At 60.3% G+C, this 14,086-nt stretch overlaps 3 protein-coding genes across 5 annotated transcripts in view; 1 reads left to right on the top strand and 2 right to left on the bottom strand.

Moving 5' to 3' along the window:
• Positions 1–194: 194 nt before the first annotated feature.
• Positions 195–7,484, bottom strand: CHTOP (chromatin target of PRMT1). Of its 2 annotated transcripts, none has more exons than XM_082072881.1 (6): positions 7,314–7,484; positions 6,298–6,379; positions 4,800–4,953; positions 2,570–2,753; positions 1,866–2,003; positions 195–1,369 (listed from the first exon to the last, which is right to left on the bottom strand). In XM_082072881.1, exons 2-6 carry the CDS (start codon positions 6,360–6,362, stop codon positions 1,167–1,169), a joined length of 744 nt encoding a protein of 247 aa, XP_081929007.1. In that variant the 5' UTR covers positions 6,363–6,379; positions 7,314–7,484; the 3' UTR covers positions 195–1,166. The 2 variants fall into 2 exon arrangements, with proteins under 2 accessions (XP_081929007.1, XP_081929006.1); XM_082072880.1 differs by having other exon boundaries at positions 2,570–2,756.
• Positions 7,485–8,752: 1,268 nt separating this feature from the next.
• Positions 8,753–14,086, bottom strand: part of S100A1 (S100 calcium binding protein A1) — a 30,188-nt gene continuing 24,854 nt past the window's right edge. Inside the window, exons 1-3 of one of the 2 annotated variants that reach the window (XM_082072884.1) lie at positions 9,438–9,952; positions 9,117–9,265; positions 8,753–8,979 (exon numbers count right to left, since the gene is read on the bottom strand). In XM_082072884.1, coding sequence (XP_081929010.1) covers positions 8,836–8,979; positions 9,117–9,257 — 285 coding nt within the window. In that variant the 5' untranslated portion in view covers positions 9,258–9,265; positions 9,438–9,952 and the 3' untranslated portion in view covers positions 8,753–8,835. Of the gene's footprint in view, positions 8,980–9,116; positions 9,266–9,437; positions 9,953–14,086 lie in introns of those variants that run through there. The other variant, XM_082072885.1, reaches the window with a different exon arrangement.
• Positions 13,022–14,038, top strand: S100A13 (S100 calcium binding protein A13). The gene is made up of 3 exons (XM_082073109.1): positions 13,022–13,153; positions 13,519–13,688; positions 13,854–14,038. Exons 2-3 carry the CDS (start codon positions 13,536–13,538, stop codon positions 13,983–13,985), a joined length of 285 nt encoding a protein of 94 aa, XP_081929235.1. The 5' UTR covers positions 13,022–13,153; positions 13,519–13,535; the 3' UTR covers positions 13,986–14,038.

The following is a 14,086-nucleotide window of genomic DNA, read 5'->3' on the forward strand; positions in this document are numbered from 1 at the left end:
AGGGAACTGCTGGAGAGAGTCCAGCGCAGCCACCAAGATGCTGGAGGGAGTGGAGCATCTCCCGTGTGAGGAAAGGCTGAGGGAGCTGGGGCTCTGGAGCTGGACAAGAGGAGCCTGAGGGGGGACTCATTGCTGGGGATCAAGATGGAAAGCAGCCGACGGTCCCCCACTAAAAACCAACCAAACGCCCAAGCTGACATCGCTTTTATAATTATTTCTCCTTTGTTACAACAAACCAGAAGTACAAGAAATTCATTGGAAGTGGAACAGTTCACAGAATGGTGGAAATTAAACCTTGCGGAGGAGCGGAGCCCTTCCCAACCCCCCCCCGGAGCGCGGGTGGGCGGGGGGACACGGTTTTGGTGACACCAAAAGGTAAAAGGACTGGCAAACAGATTAATTTTGGACCCCGTGTTGTAAAAGAGACAGTTCTACCACGCTCCATCATCCCGGCTGTGATCTTACACTCCTGCTGCCCATTCCTTTAAATCAACATCTCGTTTCCCACAGATACAGAAACTACCGGCGTCATCTGTTCTAACGTGATGCAAAAGTAACTCAAACTATCTAAAAACAACCAAAAAAAAGAACAAAGCAAGGGAGTTTTCAATCTGGGAAATGGTGCATTAAGCATGAACGGAATGCAAACCAACAGGGAGGGAGTTTTGGGGTGAAACGCGTCGATTCGCGTGTCTACAAGGAGCACGACGCCTAAACCCGCCCCCTTTGCCCTGCCTGGATGGGTTTGGTTTTGCTTCAGATGGGTTCAACTGAACCGCGGGCGTGAACTCAGCCCTTGGGTCACGTTTGGAAATGCGGCCGATCCCCAAAACGCAACCAGAGAGCCCAAGGGGACGCCAGGAGGCGCCCCCGGCGCTGAGGAGCACGTCCCCACGTGCCACGCGGCGTCACCGGCCGGCGAGGAACCGCAGACACCTCCGGAGCAGTCGAGGGAGGGAAAGATATAAAAAACAATCCAAAAAAAGGTTTCATACAACATATAGTATCAAAACGTTAAAGGAACACGCTAAAGTCGGGTCTCTGGGTAGAACGGGGCCGCTCGCTATTCCCGCGGGTCCTTCCATGAATCGGGGGTTCCGTATTTTTAGCTTTATGGGTATCGACATCACACACAAACTGCAACGAAGAGTCTTTGGGAACGAGGCTCAGTCGTTTGTCTCCGGGTCCGTCTGAGCCATGTACGCGTCCAGCTCGGCGTCCAGGTGTCCTTTCGTTTTAGACATGTAAGCGTCTAACTGGTTGTCCAGCTGCTCCTTGGTCAGGGCGGGCCGCGCCGCCCCCCTCCCGCGGCCTCTCCCTCTGCCGCGGCCGCCGAAGCCGCCGCGCCCCCGGCCCACCATGCCGCGACCTGCTGGAGACAAGACGACGGTGACACGTTCCGCTGGCAAAACCGCGGCCCCTCGTCGGGCTGAACTTCGAGCGTTGGAAACGCCGTGGGCTTTTCCTACAATTACTCCAAATTCTGATGTTTGTAGAAATACCCAAGAGCCCACAACCATCGGGGTTTGTCAGGCTAAGAAATAAAGCTAAAGCTACAAGCCAAAGCTGCCAAGGGATCGGCGGCTTCCTGATAAGCGTCTGCTTGGGCTCCTACAGACACTGGGCCAACGAGAGCGTTTGGCTGATGTTCCCACCAAACATCTGGATTCCATCCCACATACTTCATCCACCCTATAAAAGTGGGAGATCACGAGGGTCTCGATTTGTTCGACCAGAAGCAAACCTGTTGTCACCACAGTATGAGGCCTGGTGACAAAGTCCCACCCTTTACTGCAGGGTGACAATGACCTGTGGCAACAGGAAAATAAGGAATTAAAGGTTAGTTAAAGCTCGCGCGTACTGACCTCTGCCACCGAGTCCCCCGCGGCCCATGGCACCTCGGCCTAAACCGCCTCTTCCAGGGCCACCACGACCTCTAATGCCACCTCTTCTCAAGCCCATCCTTGGGGACATCCCTCGTCCTCCCCGAAGGAGGCTCTGACCTTCAAGAGACACAATTCCAGTCAAATAAAACAAGTTTGCAGCCACAGAATCCCAGTCTAGTTCAGGTTCCCTGAACAGGGAACTGCTGGAGAGAGTCCAGCGCAGCCACCAAGATGCTGGAGGGAGTGGAGCGTCTCCCGGGTGAGGAAAGGCTGAGGGAGCTGGGGCTCTGGAGCTGGACAAGAGGAGCCTGAGGGGGGACTCATTGCTGGGATCAAGATGGAAAGGGGCAGTGTCAGGAGGATGGAGCCAGGCTCTGCTGGTGACAACCAGGGACAGGACAAGGGGCAATGGGTGCAAACTGCGACACAGGAGGTTCCGCTGGAAGATGAGAAGCAACTTGTTGGGGTGAGGGTGGCAGAGCCTGGCCCAGGCTGCCCAGGGAGGGTGTGGAGTCTCCTTCTCTGCAGACATTCCAACCCCTGGACACCTTCCTGTGGAACCTCAGCTGGGTGTTCCTGCTCCGGGGGGTTGCACTGGATGAGCTTTCCAGGGCCCTCCAACCCCTGACATTCTGTGACCATGACGAGAGCGCGGTGGAGCAGGAACCCGGCGCAGTACTGACCTCGCAGCGGGACGCCTCCCCGCAGCAGCGCTCGCGCCCCCCGGCCGCCGCGCAGGGCTCCTCGTGGCAAACCTCTCTGCCCCATGGCCAGTCCTCTGCCCCCCATGGCCCCGCGAGCCAGGGCTCCCGCCGGCCGGCCCAAGCGGGCCTGGATGTTGCTCTTCCCGAGACGTTGTTTTAAGCTCTTCTGGAATAGATTTTTAAGGAAAAAGAAAGTCATGCAGCAATCGTGGACTCGCGACGCAAACGGCGCTGGCGATAGAAGTAACGCGTGGTTTGCGCTTTGTTTTTTAAATAAGAGAGAGTTAGCAGTATATATGATTAAACTTCAAAGGTAGACAAACATCTGCTTTGGGAGGGGTGATTTAGGAAGGTCAAAGAGAAAACAACGATCCTGGAGGCGTTTGTGCAGCTTTAGAAGGAACAATTTGTCTCCAATTTTATCACTGCTACTCAGTTCAAGCCAAAGCAGCTACCCGTGCTGTGGCACAAGCCCAGTTTACCTCTGCAGAGCAAGCGACATGTCACAACGTCATTCCCAGTGGCACTATTGGTACCACCCCATCCCGGTGAAACATCCACACAAAGGCAACAGCCTGGAAAAGCATCAACTTTTCCATCTGTGTTACAAAAACCAGACTGAAGGAATTCACAGCACCTTTGCGCACCCGGATTTTAAAGGAGTTTTTGTTCTTCTGGAGGCGCTGCTGAACCCTACGAGGAGTTAAGGAGGTGATGGAGCAGCCTTAAAAGCTGTATTTTAAACAGAGTTGCTTGTCAAACTCCCAGGTCTACTTGACCCAAGCCTGCGGACAGTTGAGCTGGTTCCTCTAAAACCCGTCTCGTCTGTAGCTGCAGGTTTTAAATTAAAAGCCTCAGAGTTTAGACAATGATTCACTTTCCAATGGTCTAAACCGTCGGCCTCTCTCAGCCCATCCTTGCTGGGAGAACGGAATGAGAACACGGGTGGATGTTCCGCATCCAATTCTTTATGGCACTTACCATGAGTTTAAAGATAAGCTGCTGGACTTTGCACTCAAACAGCCTAAAAGGGCTCGGCCCTCCGCTCCGGCTACTGCGTAAACCAGCGTGAAAATCCCATCGCCACAACAACTTCCACAGCCACCCAAGGGAAATTTCCCCTTCCCTTCCAGGGTTTAATCCCGGAAGACACGGAAACAAACCTACACCCAACATAAAAATCAAAGCCAAATAGCAACTTCTTCCCCGCTCCCCCGCAGCACCTCAATCTAGCAGAGACTTCATGTTCTCAACCCAGCTTCACGTACTACCTATGAAATCCTTCTCAAACCTTGTTCTTTTTAAAGCAGAAAATCATTTAGACGATCTCCAGAGCTTTTGTTTACAAGCCCTATAAGCCCAACTGGCACCAGTCTGTTGTTACAACAGACGCCTCAAGAGATCTTCAAACCCAGCCGCATTCCTCTTTAGCGGAGTCCTAATATCAGCGTGTGCGGCAGGTTTAAGCATCTCAACTATGTGGTGCAGCAGCTCAGCTACAAAACATTTCCAGGGCTTTCTCCTCGTGTGCGAGGGAACGTAGGGAATGATATTTAATCACAGCTGTAGCCAAGTGGTGCTGTCTGAATCCACTACGCTGCCCCACGCGTTTCCATTTCTGCCCCACGCGTCCATTTTAAGCTCGTCTTACCAGCCTTCCCACTTAAACACGAGCTTTAAAATGGACCAGCAGCTCGGCTGTTTGCTTAGGCAGAAGGCGATTTGAGGAACGCGCTGTGATTTGGAGCTCTCACCACTGAAAGGTAAAATGATAAAGATGCTTTAATGGAAGGAGAATGCAACACTGTTCCTTAAATCCAGGCCTGCATTCTAGCATTTGCAATCAGAAAATTAACTTGTTCCTTGCAGCGCTATTAAGGGGGTGCAGCAAGAGATTGGGAGCTGGGGGTGGGAGCGACCAGCTTGCACTGGACAGCAATGCTTGGAAACGACCTGCAGCTAAATAACGAGGTGAAGCGCCCAGCAGATCCAGAAACCCAGAATGAGAACATGTCTCTGAAAAAATAGAGAGGAGATATCAACAGCCAGCACACAAAAAAAAACCCCAAACCAACAAAAAAGCCATCACACCTCAAGAATATTAACCAGTGTTACTTATTCAAAGTGAAAATGGGATTCTTTTCAAGAGTGTTTCTCGAAACCAACAATATCCTGAAAATCCATCTGCTGGGGATGGGTTTTCTCTCACCTGTTTGAGCTTCAAAGCGGCCTGGACAGAAGGTCTGTTCTCCATCTGCTGGGCCAGTCTTCTGTTTCTGGCACTGGCCAGTTGCTGCTGCTGCTGCATGGTGGCCCGAATATTCACTGGCATCGGCTGTTTGTTCTTCAGCATGTTAGTAAAGCTTCAAGGTCGAATAAAATGGGTGTTTAAAGAAAGCTTTATTACATACATGTATTGGCATTTCACGGTTCTCAAGATCGGATCTCCAGATCCCACGAACCTTACGAAAAGAGCGGTACTTAGGTCACGTCATGCGTGATGACGTGCTGCGTGTTTCCACGAGTGTGCAAGGACTGGCAACTCAGGAATGACGTTGTGTATTAATTGAGGAGTGATAGAGCTTTAGGTTACGGATTTTAGAGACGGCAGAAGGAATGGAAACAAGCAGGAAGCAGAGATGGTCATGGTAGATGAGAGAGGACGTCACGGAAACAGAGAAGCAAACTGAAATCTGACTGCGAAACCCTCAAAGATCGGAGAAAACGGTTTAAAAACTCAATGATTTCAAAAAGACATAAGAGACCAGGAAGAAATGCCACCGCCTGAGCGTTCTTTTGCATAGAAACAGCTCGCTCGGCAATTTATTTGGGGCATAATCACCTGTGTTTAATAGGGGTGGAACACGGAGCGAGGTGGTAAAGCTCCTTAGCAGCAACCCATCCGCTACACAAAACCGCAAAAGAAAACGCTTAGAGATGAGGAATATGGACTGACCGAAATGAAACGGGCCAGCAAGTGTCCCCTGAGCTGAGCAAACGAGGGCTGAGCAGCGTTTCAGGCCACACTGAGATCTACAGCGCAAAAAACGGCTCCGTTCCTCCCTGGCTCGATGACACCGCAATGAATCCAAGAGCGATTAGTAAGAAAGCGCAACACAACCGCAGCGTCGCCATTACTCGATGGCACGGAAAGAAACCAACACAACGCTCGACAGAAGGAAGCGAAGAAGCAAATCGGCGTCGAGGAAAAGAGATGGAGATGAAGCGAAGCGTTTGCCTCTTACAAGGCCCAGAACGGTGTTAAAGGGCCTTCGGGCTGGTTTAACGACCTGCTGCGTGCCTCTTACAGGCCGGCCGCGGCGCGGCCGCCTCGGACAGCGCAGCAAGCCCGCCGCAGCGGGTAACATGCTACCGCGCCGCAGCCGCGGCCAGGTCGATGTAAAAAACATGTGGAAGAAAAACAGGGAGGGTGCGAGGATTCTCTCTTTGGTTCTACCACATCCCACCATATTTACGTGTCGGATAGTTTAATATTAAGCGCTACGGATAAATCCCTCCGCAACGCTCGCCCTTTTAACCTTGCGTACCACATTTGGTGCGGTCTAAGACAGAGGTGCGTAGGCATCTGCTTGTTTTAGTGAGGTTAAAAGAGGGCAGAAACCACGTTGGTTTTTTTGGACACCGCACAGCAATAATTAAGTAAAAAAATATTTCTTATGGGCTGAAGCTGCTGTTGGCTTCCTCACCGCTCGTTCAGAGACATCTTGGTGGTGCTCTTTAGCACAACCTTCGGTGCTGACTGTGCAGCCATCTTCAGATCGAGAGAATCTGCAAAACACACAAGAACCGGGTTTAACGAGCGGCTCCGAGATCCTGCGCTTGCTCGAACACACAAAAACCCCGCGGTCCGGCTCTGCTAGCGGAGAGAATCGAGAAAACCGAGTTCCTGGTGTGCCGTTAGTGCGTTTTTACCGAGTTTTCCATGATGCAGCGGGTTTAATAAATGAGCAGCTTTTGCTAACTCATCTTACCAAGCAGCCGTCCTTTCTAGAAAGGGAAAATCTGACCGCCGGCAGGAGTAATGCTGCAAAAATCCAGTTCAAATGGCACCCAAGGGTTCAGTCCAGCACCTGCTGACACTGCCACAGCTCCCTTTTGATTTGTTTTTTATGTATATCACGTATTTGGCAATAAAATTCCAATATTACTCTACAGAAGCCCCGTATACTTTAGAAATATTCAAGCCCCATCCTCCCACACGACATTACGATCGCACCCGCTGGGATGGAGCCTGAGGATGGAGCAACTTGGTCGTTTTTAGTCGCTTATGGTCGCAGTTCTCACCACATGCCGCAGCGGAGCAGGAAAGGGACTTAATTTGGGACTTAATTTAAACGCAGCTGTTCCTGACCCCGGGCTCAAGCCGTGACGAATCCACCGAAATGTGCAGAGCTCAAACTATGCGGATGGATTGCGCTTTTTTTTTTTTTAATTAGCGTCCAATTTAATCCTTATTTAAGGATTTAACCGCATTCCGCAACGGCACCGACGGACCCGCGACCGCCTGAGGGGCCCGAGAGGAGCCGAGAGAGCCCGGGGGGACCCGAGACCGGCCGGGGGGGACCCGAGAGGACCCGAAACCACCTGAGGGGGACCCAAGATCCGGGACCGCCACGGGGGACCCGAGAGGAGCCGAGACCGGCCGGGGGGCTCCCCCGCGGGCTCCCCCCCGCGCCGTCCCCTCACTCCCTCCCGCTCTCACCGAAGCAGACGGTCGCCAGGTCTCCGGTGGGGCTGAGCCGGCGGCTGGCGCGGGGTGCGGGGCTGACTCGGCGCCCTCCGCCCGCTCCCGCCGCACTCAACCTCCCGCGACAAAATGGCGGCGACGGCGGCCACAGCGCCTTCCTCCTCCCAGCAGCGAGCCGGCCCAAAATGGCGGTGGCGGCGCTCAGGGCGCAGGCGCAGAGCCCGGCGCGTCACCACCCGCCCCCTGCTATTGGGCGGGGCAGCCCTGACGCAAGCACCGCCCCTTCGGCCATTGGTGGGGTGGGCGGGGCCAGGCCGTGGGCAGGGGGCTCATGCGGGGGGTGGTCGCTGGTTCGATCCCCGGGTGCTCCCGCTATGAGGAGCGGGCGCCTGAGCCCCGAGTTGCCGAAGGGCTGAGGAGACCTCACGGGTCCTGCGGTGCCACCGGGGCTGGACGGGTCCTGACCCCCAGGGCCCGTGCGGGCAGCCCGGCGCAGCCCCGGCAGACGATGGCGCTGGCGGCCCTGAGCGGCACCGGGCCGGGCGCAGCGCGGGGGCTGCTGGCGGGTGTCCCGCTGGGCGCCGAGAGCAGAACCGGTTCCTCCAGCCCCACGGGCGCGGTCCCTCCGGGGGGACGGGCAAGCGAGTCCCGGCCTGCGGCTGCTCCCCCCGGACCCCCATGTCCCCGTGTTGCACCCCAGGACAGGATGTGAGGGGTTGGAGGGCCCTGGAAAGCTCATCCAGTGCAACCCCCCGGAGCAGGAACACCCAGCTGAGGTTCCACAGGAAGGTGTCCAGGGGTTGGAATGTCTGCAGAGAAGGAGACTCCACACCCTCCCTGGGCAGCCTGGGCCAGGCTCTGCCACCCTCACCCCAACAAGTTGCTTCTCATCTTCCAGCGGAACCTCCTGTGCTGCAGTTTGCACCCATTGCCCCTTGTCCTGTCCCTGGTTGTCACCAGCAGAGCCTGGCTCCATCCTCCTGACACTGCCCCTTTCCATCTTGATCCCAGCAATGAGTCCCCCCTCAGGCTCCTCTTGTCCAGCTCCAGAGCCCCAGCTCCCTCAGCCTTTCCTCCCACGGGAGATGCTCCACTCCCTCCAGCATCTTGGTGGCTGCGCTGGACTCTCTCCAGCAGTTCCCTGTCCTGCTGGAGCTGAGGGGCCACAACTGGACTCAATATTCCAGATGCAGATTCCCGCTGTGGGGCAGGGTGGGGCTCAGGGTGATGGAGGAGCCAGCACAGCCTGGAGACGGGGATGTCTCCAGGCACTTGGGGTGACCCTGGGTGACTTCTCACCGTGACCTCGTGGCTTGGGACAGGGAAGGCTCCGCAGCGTCCCCGAGGGGACAAGGCAAAAACCCCCACGTGGAAACAAACTGACAAGGTGCCGCTGGCTGGGTGGGGGCCTTTATTGTGGAGCCGGATCCCCGTGGGATCCCCGGGAGTGCTGGGGAGCTGGGGGGGAGCTGGGGCGTCGGGGGGATCTCTGTGTTTCGGGGACGCCGCGGTCGGTGGCTGCGGCGACCGGCCGGGCTCAGGCGTTCTCCCAGAAGAAGGTGTTGCAGGCCACGGTGAGGGCGGCCACCAGGACCACGTACTCCTGGAAATCCACCTCCCCGTCGCCATTCTCATCCAGGTCCTGCATGATCTTCTCCACGGCGCCCGTGTCCTTCTGGGTCTGTTGTGGGGGCGCACAGGGTGAGGCCCCGGGGCTCAGCGATGCGCTGGGACAGGGGAAAAGGGGGACACCACGGAGGGAAAGGGGACCCCAGGAAGCAAAGGGGACCCCCCGCTCCCCGCACACGCAGCCCCTACCTCCAGGAAGCAGCCCAGCTCGCTCTGCAGCAGCTCCTTCAGCTCCTTCTTGCTCAGCTTGTACTTGTCCCCCTCTTTGCCCGAGTAGTGGTGGAACACGTTGATGAGCGTCTCCATGGCCCCTTCCAGCTGCGACGCCATCGCTCTGGCTGCGGGAGGCACCCGCCGCGTTACGGGGGGACAGCCCCCCACCGCGGCCGCCCCCCGCCCCGGCCCCTGCAGGGGGTGTCACACGCCGTGACCTCCCCCCCCAGCCCTTGGCGGGGCTGTGGGAGGGGGGTCCCGGCCACCAGCCCCCCTTGCATGGGGGTCTGCGCTCACCTGAGCTCCCGCCGCGCCGACTGCGCCGGGCCGGGGCGGCGGGATGTTAAATAAGCTCCAGGCCCCCTCCCTCCGGGAGGATCCGATACCGGGGCTGGGCAGCCCGGCTGGCACCGCTGTGCCGCCTTCGCGGGGCCGCAGCACGGGGAGCCCGGACCCCCGGCGCCCACTCGCCCCACACCGGGGTGACGCAGGGGCCACGCCGGTGCCTATGGGGCGGGTGGGCGGCGATGTCCAGAGTCACTTTGCGGGGGGCTTGTGTGTCACTTGTTGCCAGCACCACGGCCCCGCCGTGGGGTGTGTGGGGCAGCCGTGGGGTCCCTCGCTGCGGCCACCCCAGCTCGGCTCTGCTGCCAACACCCCGCGCTGTGGCGGCCCCGGTGGCACCGCGGCGCCCGGGGGCTGACCCCGCGGCGTCACCCGCCGGCGTCCCCCATCTGTCAGCGCCGCGGTGCCGGAGCCCCCCAGCCCTCCTCCCCGCGCCGATGAGCCGCGGGTGTCCGGTGTCCTGGGCCTCGCAACGGGAGCCAAGCGGGGCCGGGGGGAGCCGGCGGGGGCTATCGGGTGACTCAGCCCCGGCCCCCCGGGGCCGCCTGCTCCCCGCACACACAGAGGCCTCTTGTCAAATTCAAAGAGCCCCACAATCCCAGCCCGGACGTTGCTCCAGCAACGGCGCGGCCAAGAAACCAGATTCCCGAGCTGGTATGGCTGATGCCGATAATCCCGGCCCCGCCGCGGCTCTGCTTACGGCCCCACCGGCACCCGCATCCCGGCGCTGAGCCCCCAAACGGTCACGATCATCCCCCCACGTTTTTGGGACCCCCCACAGGGGGGCTGCCGGGAGCTGCCGGCGCGGCCGTGTGGTTTTTCGCAAGAGCCGGGTGGTGCCAGGCCCTTTATCCCGGATTCCAGTCCTAATTTGGGGCTAATTATATCCCGCTCCCTCCGTTTCCATCTCCCGCACTTCCTGGCCCTGCGGTTGGGAAACGCCGTGGCTGCATGGCGCCCCCCCCGGACCCCAAAATCGCCCCCTGCCCCATTGTGGCCACCCCACTGTCACCACCCTGCGCTGGGGGGACAGCGCGGGGGGGCTGGAGGGTTTGGGGTGATGTGCAGGGTCTTGGGGATCCAACCTGTTCTGCACATGGGGCGGCAGCAAAGGGGGTCCGGCCTGGAGGTGGGGTCTGGGGTGGACGTGGGGGTCCCAGATGGATATGGGGGTCCCAGATGGATATGGGAGTCCCAGATGGATGGGGGATCCCAGATGGATATGGGGGTCCCAGATGGATTTGGGGGTCCCATATGGATATGGGAGTCCCAGATGGATGAGGGTTCCCAGATGGATGTGGGGGTCCCAGAAGGATGGGGGTTCCCAGATGGATGGGGGTCCCAGATGGATATGGGGATCTCAGATGGATTTGGGAGCCCCAGATGGATTTGGGAGCCCCAGATGGATTTGGGGGTCCCGGCTGGAGGCTCAGGAGCTTCTTCTCAGGGGACACGCTCCCGTTTTCAGTGCGGGGCAGCGAGTGGGGCTGGGGGCTCCAGGAGAGCCGGATCCATCCTGAGCCTGGGACAGGGGACATGGTGCCATCGGCACAGCCGGGGCCGCTGCACCGGGCGGTTGGACTCCCCGGGGCTCCAGCCGCGCTCGGGGGGCCCTTGGATTGAACCCCAAACCCGCAGGAGAGCAGGATTTGGCCAGGGCTTTCCCGCGCGGCGGGACCGGGGTGCTGCGGTGAACCCCGACGCCGCGGGGGTGCCGGAGGGGTCGGTCCCCCCGAGCAGCGCCGGAGCAGGCCCGGCGTGTCCGTGCTGGTGGATCCCCAGGACAAGCTCTTACCAAACCGGGAGCAGCGAGGGACATGCCAGGAGGTTTACACACATCTTGGAACAGGTTTCAGCCACGGCGACTCCCGGTGCTCCACTTGGACCCAGCTAAACCAGTCGCTCCAGTTGCTGGTGCCGGGGCTGGGCTGATCTTGTCTCTCTGTCCCATCGCCGGAGCGGGGAAGAGGCTTTTCCACGGGGTTTGCAGGGGGGAGCTGCTGGGCGCCCGCTGTGCCGGGGTTGGGGACATCGCGGTGGCAGCCGGTGGCACAGCCCCAGATCACTGCGCCCCGCACCGATGGATGGAGGGGGCTGGTGTGACCACCCCACACTGGGGACGATGGGACCGGGACGCACGGCAGGTTCCAGTCCCTTTGGATACACGGGGACGTGCCATGCGTTGCCCGCTCCGGTAGCGCCGGTGTGCCGGGGTCACCTGTCCCTGCCCGCGGGGACGGCCCCGGGCGCCATCCCGGCCCCGACCGGGAGGTGCCGTTTCTCCCGCCACCTGTGATTTGGCCGCATCCTGTCGCGGGGCCGCTGCAGCACCTGCTGCCTCCTCACCCCACCGTCCCGACACCCCGAATTCCAGGGGCGGCGAGTCACGGGCCCGCCTGGCTCTGGGGTCGGTGAGTCACCCCAAACTCGTCCCTGTCCCCACCGAGCCTGACTCACCCCAGCGGTTTCCCAAGAGCCCATCTCAGTCCCCTGACGCGTGGGGCTCCCCGGAAGTCCCGTCCCCGTCCCCCCGTCACCCCGGGCAGGGGGACGGGCCGGATGGGGCTGCAGGAAGCCAATTCCTGCCCCGTGAGCTGGTGCGGCGGCGGCGGGTGGGGACCGGGCCGCCCGGTGACAACCAGAGCCTCCCCGTCCCCGTGAGAGGCGGCCTGAGTGCGCTGGTGACGGTGACATTGCGCTGGGAACCTCCCTGCTCCGGGTCCCCAAAACACCACGGGTTGTGGGGGATCCCTGAGACCCCTCTTGTCTGCTCACCGTGGGGATGCCGGGACAACGGCCCTGTGGTGCGTGGGGACACCCCGGCGAACCTGCACCCTGGGGGGAATGGTGATCGGTGACGTCCCAGCCACGCTCCACGTCCCCAATGTCACCCCTATCCTGCACGGTTTCCCCGGTCTGGCCGCGGGGCTGCGCCGTGGGCGCCGTGCAGGGTTTACGTGGGGCCAGGACGCGGAGCCGCGGCGCAGGCCCCCGTGGGAACGGCGGTGCCGCGGTGCGGAGCTGCTCCGTCTGCCAGGTGGAAACCTCCAGGGCTGCCATGTTATAAATACACAGTGATTAAAGGGGAACACTCCAGCAGTTCCAACCCCCTAATTAATTTGGATTAATTAATTTTTACAAAGCCCACTATTAATAGGGATGATGTCAGTGGGCGGCTGACTCACAACTCTCACTCGGTGCGGGTCGAGCCCAGCCCCGGGTCCTCAGCGCCGCTGGATCGCGGGCTCGGCATGAGCTGCCACATTGGGACCACGTCCCCCTCCCCATCGGGATGTATTTGGGGGTGAGAGCTGCCCCGTACCCCCAGAACGGCCCTGGTGGTGCTGGAGCTCCACGAGATGCTCCAGCCCAACAGAGCCCTGTGTTCCCATCCTGCTCCCACCCCAGCGCGCGGCCGGTGGTGCTGAGGCACCCGTGGGGCCGAGCGCCACGCTTGGGCCGCTGCCCGTGCGGGGAGGGAGGGGAGGAGGACGGTTCCGCGCTCGGGCGGCGTCTGTGCGTCCGTCCGGCTGCAACAGGAAACCCAACACTGCGGTGCGGGGGACAGAGCGCCGCGCTCTCCCCTCCTGCGGTGCAGGGTATAAAACCTGCCGGGGGGCTGCGCGCTGCCCGCGGCGCTGCCCGCGGCTCTGCCCGCAGGCCGGGGGGTAAGTAGGGAATCGCTGCCTGCGGCACCGGCCCCTCCCCAGCCACCATGTTTGCCGTGCTCACAGGGGACACCGGCGCAGGGGACCCCGTGGTGACCCCGTCCCTTTCCTGATGTCCCGGCTGCTTCTGTGGCGCTTCTGCCTGATGGCAGCGGCGTCACCAAATGGCTCTGCCCCCCCCCTCCCCGCACCAATCTGGGGGTCTGGCTGATGCAGCCCCGGGACGCTGCTCAGCCCCGCGGAGCTGAGACCGCGCAGACTCGAGGCTGGTGAAGGGGAGAGGGTGCCCTTCTCCCCAAACACCCCGCCATCGCCTCCCCGGACACCCCTCTGCCTGCCACCCCTCCGGGCTCCTCTCCCCGCAGCCCCGTGGTCCGGCGCCATGGCCACCGGCGAGCTGAGCGAGCTGGAGACGGCCATCCAGACCATCGTCACCGTCTTCTTCAGCCACGCGGGGAAGGAGGGCAGGAAGGGCACGCTGACGGCCGGCGAGTTCAGGGAGCTCGTCCAGCTCCAGCTGCCCAACCTGATGAAGGTGAGACCAGGGGTGGATGGGACAGTCCCATGAGCCCCCAAAGCTGGGGGGGCTGCTCCCGGTACCCTGGGGTTGGCAAACGAGAGCGAGCAGCAGCTCCCGCTCGCCCTGTCCCGCTCACGGGGGGTCAGGACGCGGCTGAGCCCCCCGGTGCTGGCCCCGCAGGACGTGTCCCTGGAGGAGAAGATGAGCGAGCTGGATGTGAACAACGACGAGGAGCTGAAATTCGGCGAGTACTGGCGGCTCATTGGCGAGCTGGCCAAGGCCATGCGGAGGGAGAAAGCGGGGAAGAAGTGACGTGGCACTGGGGGACTCGGCTGACGCGGAGCTAATAAAAGAGGTTTTCCCGAGCATGAACATCGCTGCTGTTCTTAGCCGGGGGCTCCTGGTTTGGGCAG

The sequence above is a fragment of the Streptopelia decaocto genome, assembly GCF_964273445.1.
Source record: "Streptopelia decaocto genome assembly, chromosome: 26".
In the NCBI taxonomy this organism is placed as follows: Eukaryota; Metazoa; Chordata; class Aves; order Columbiformes; family Columbidae; genus Streptopelia; species Streptopelia decaocto.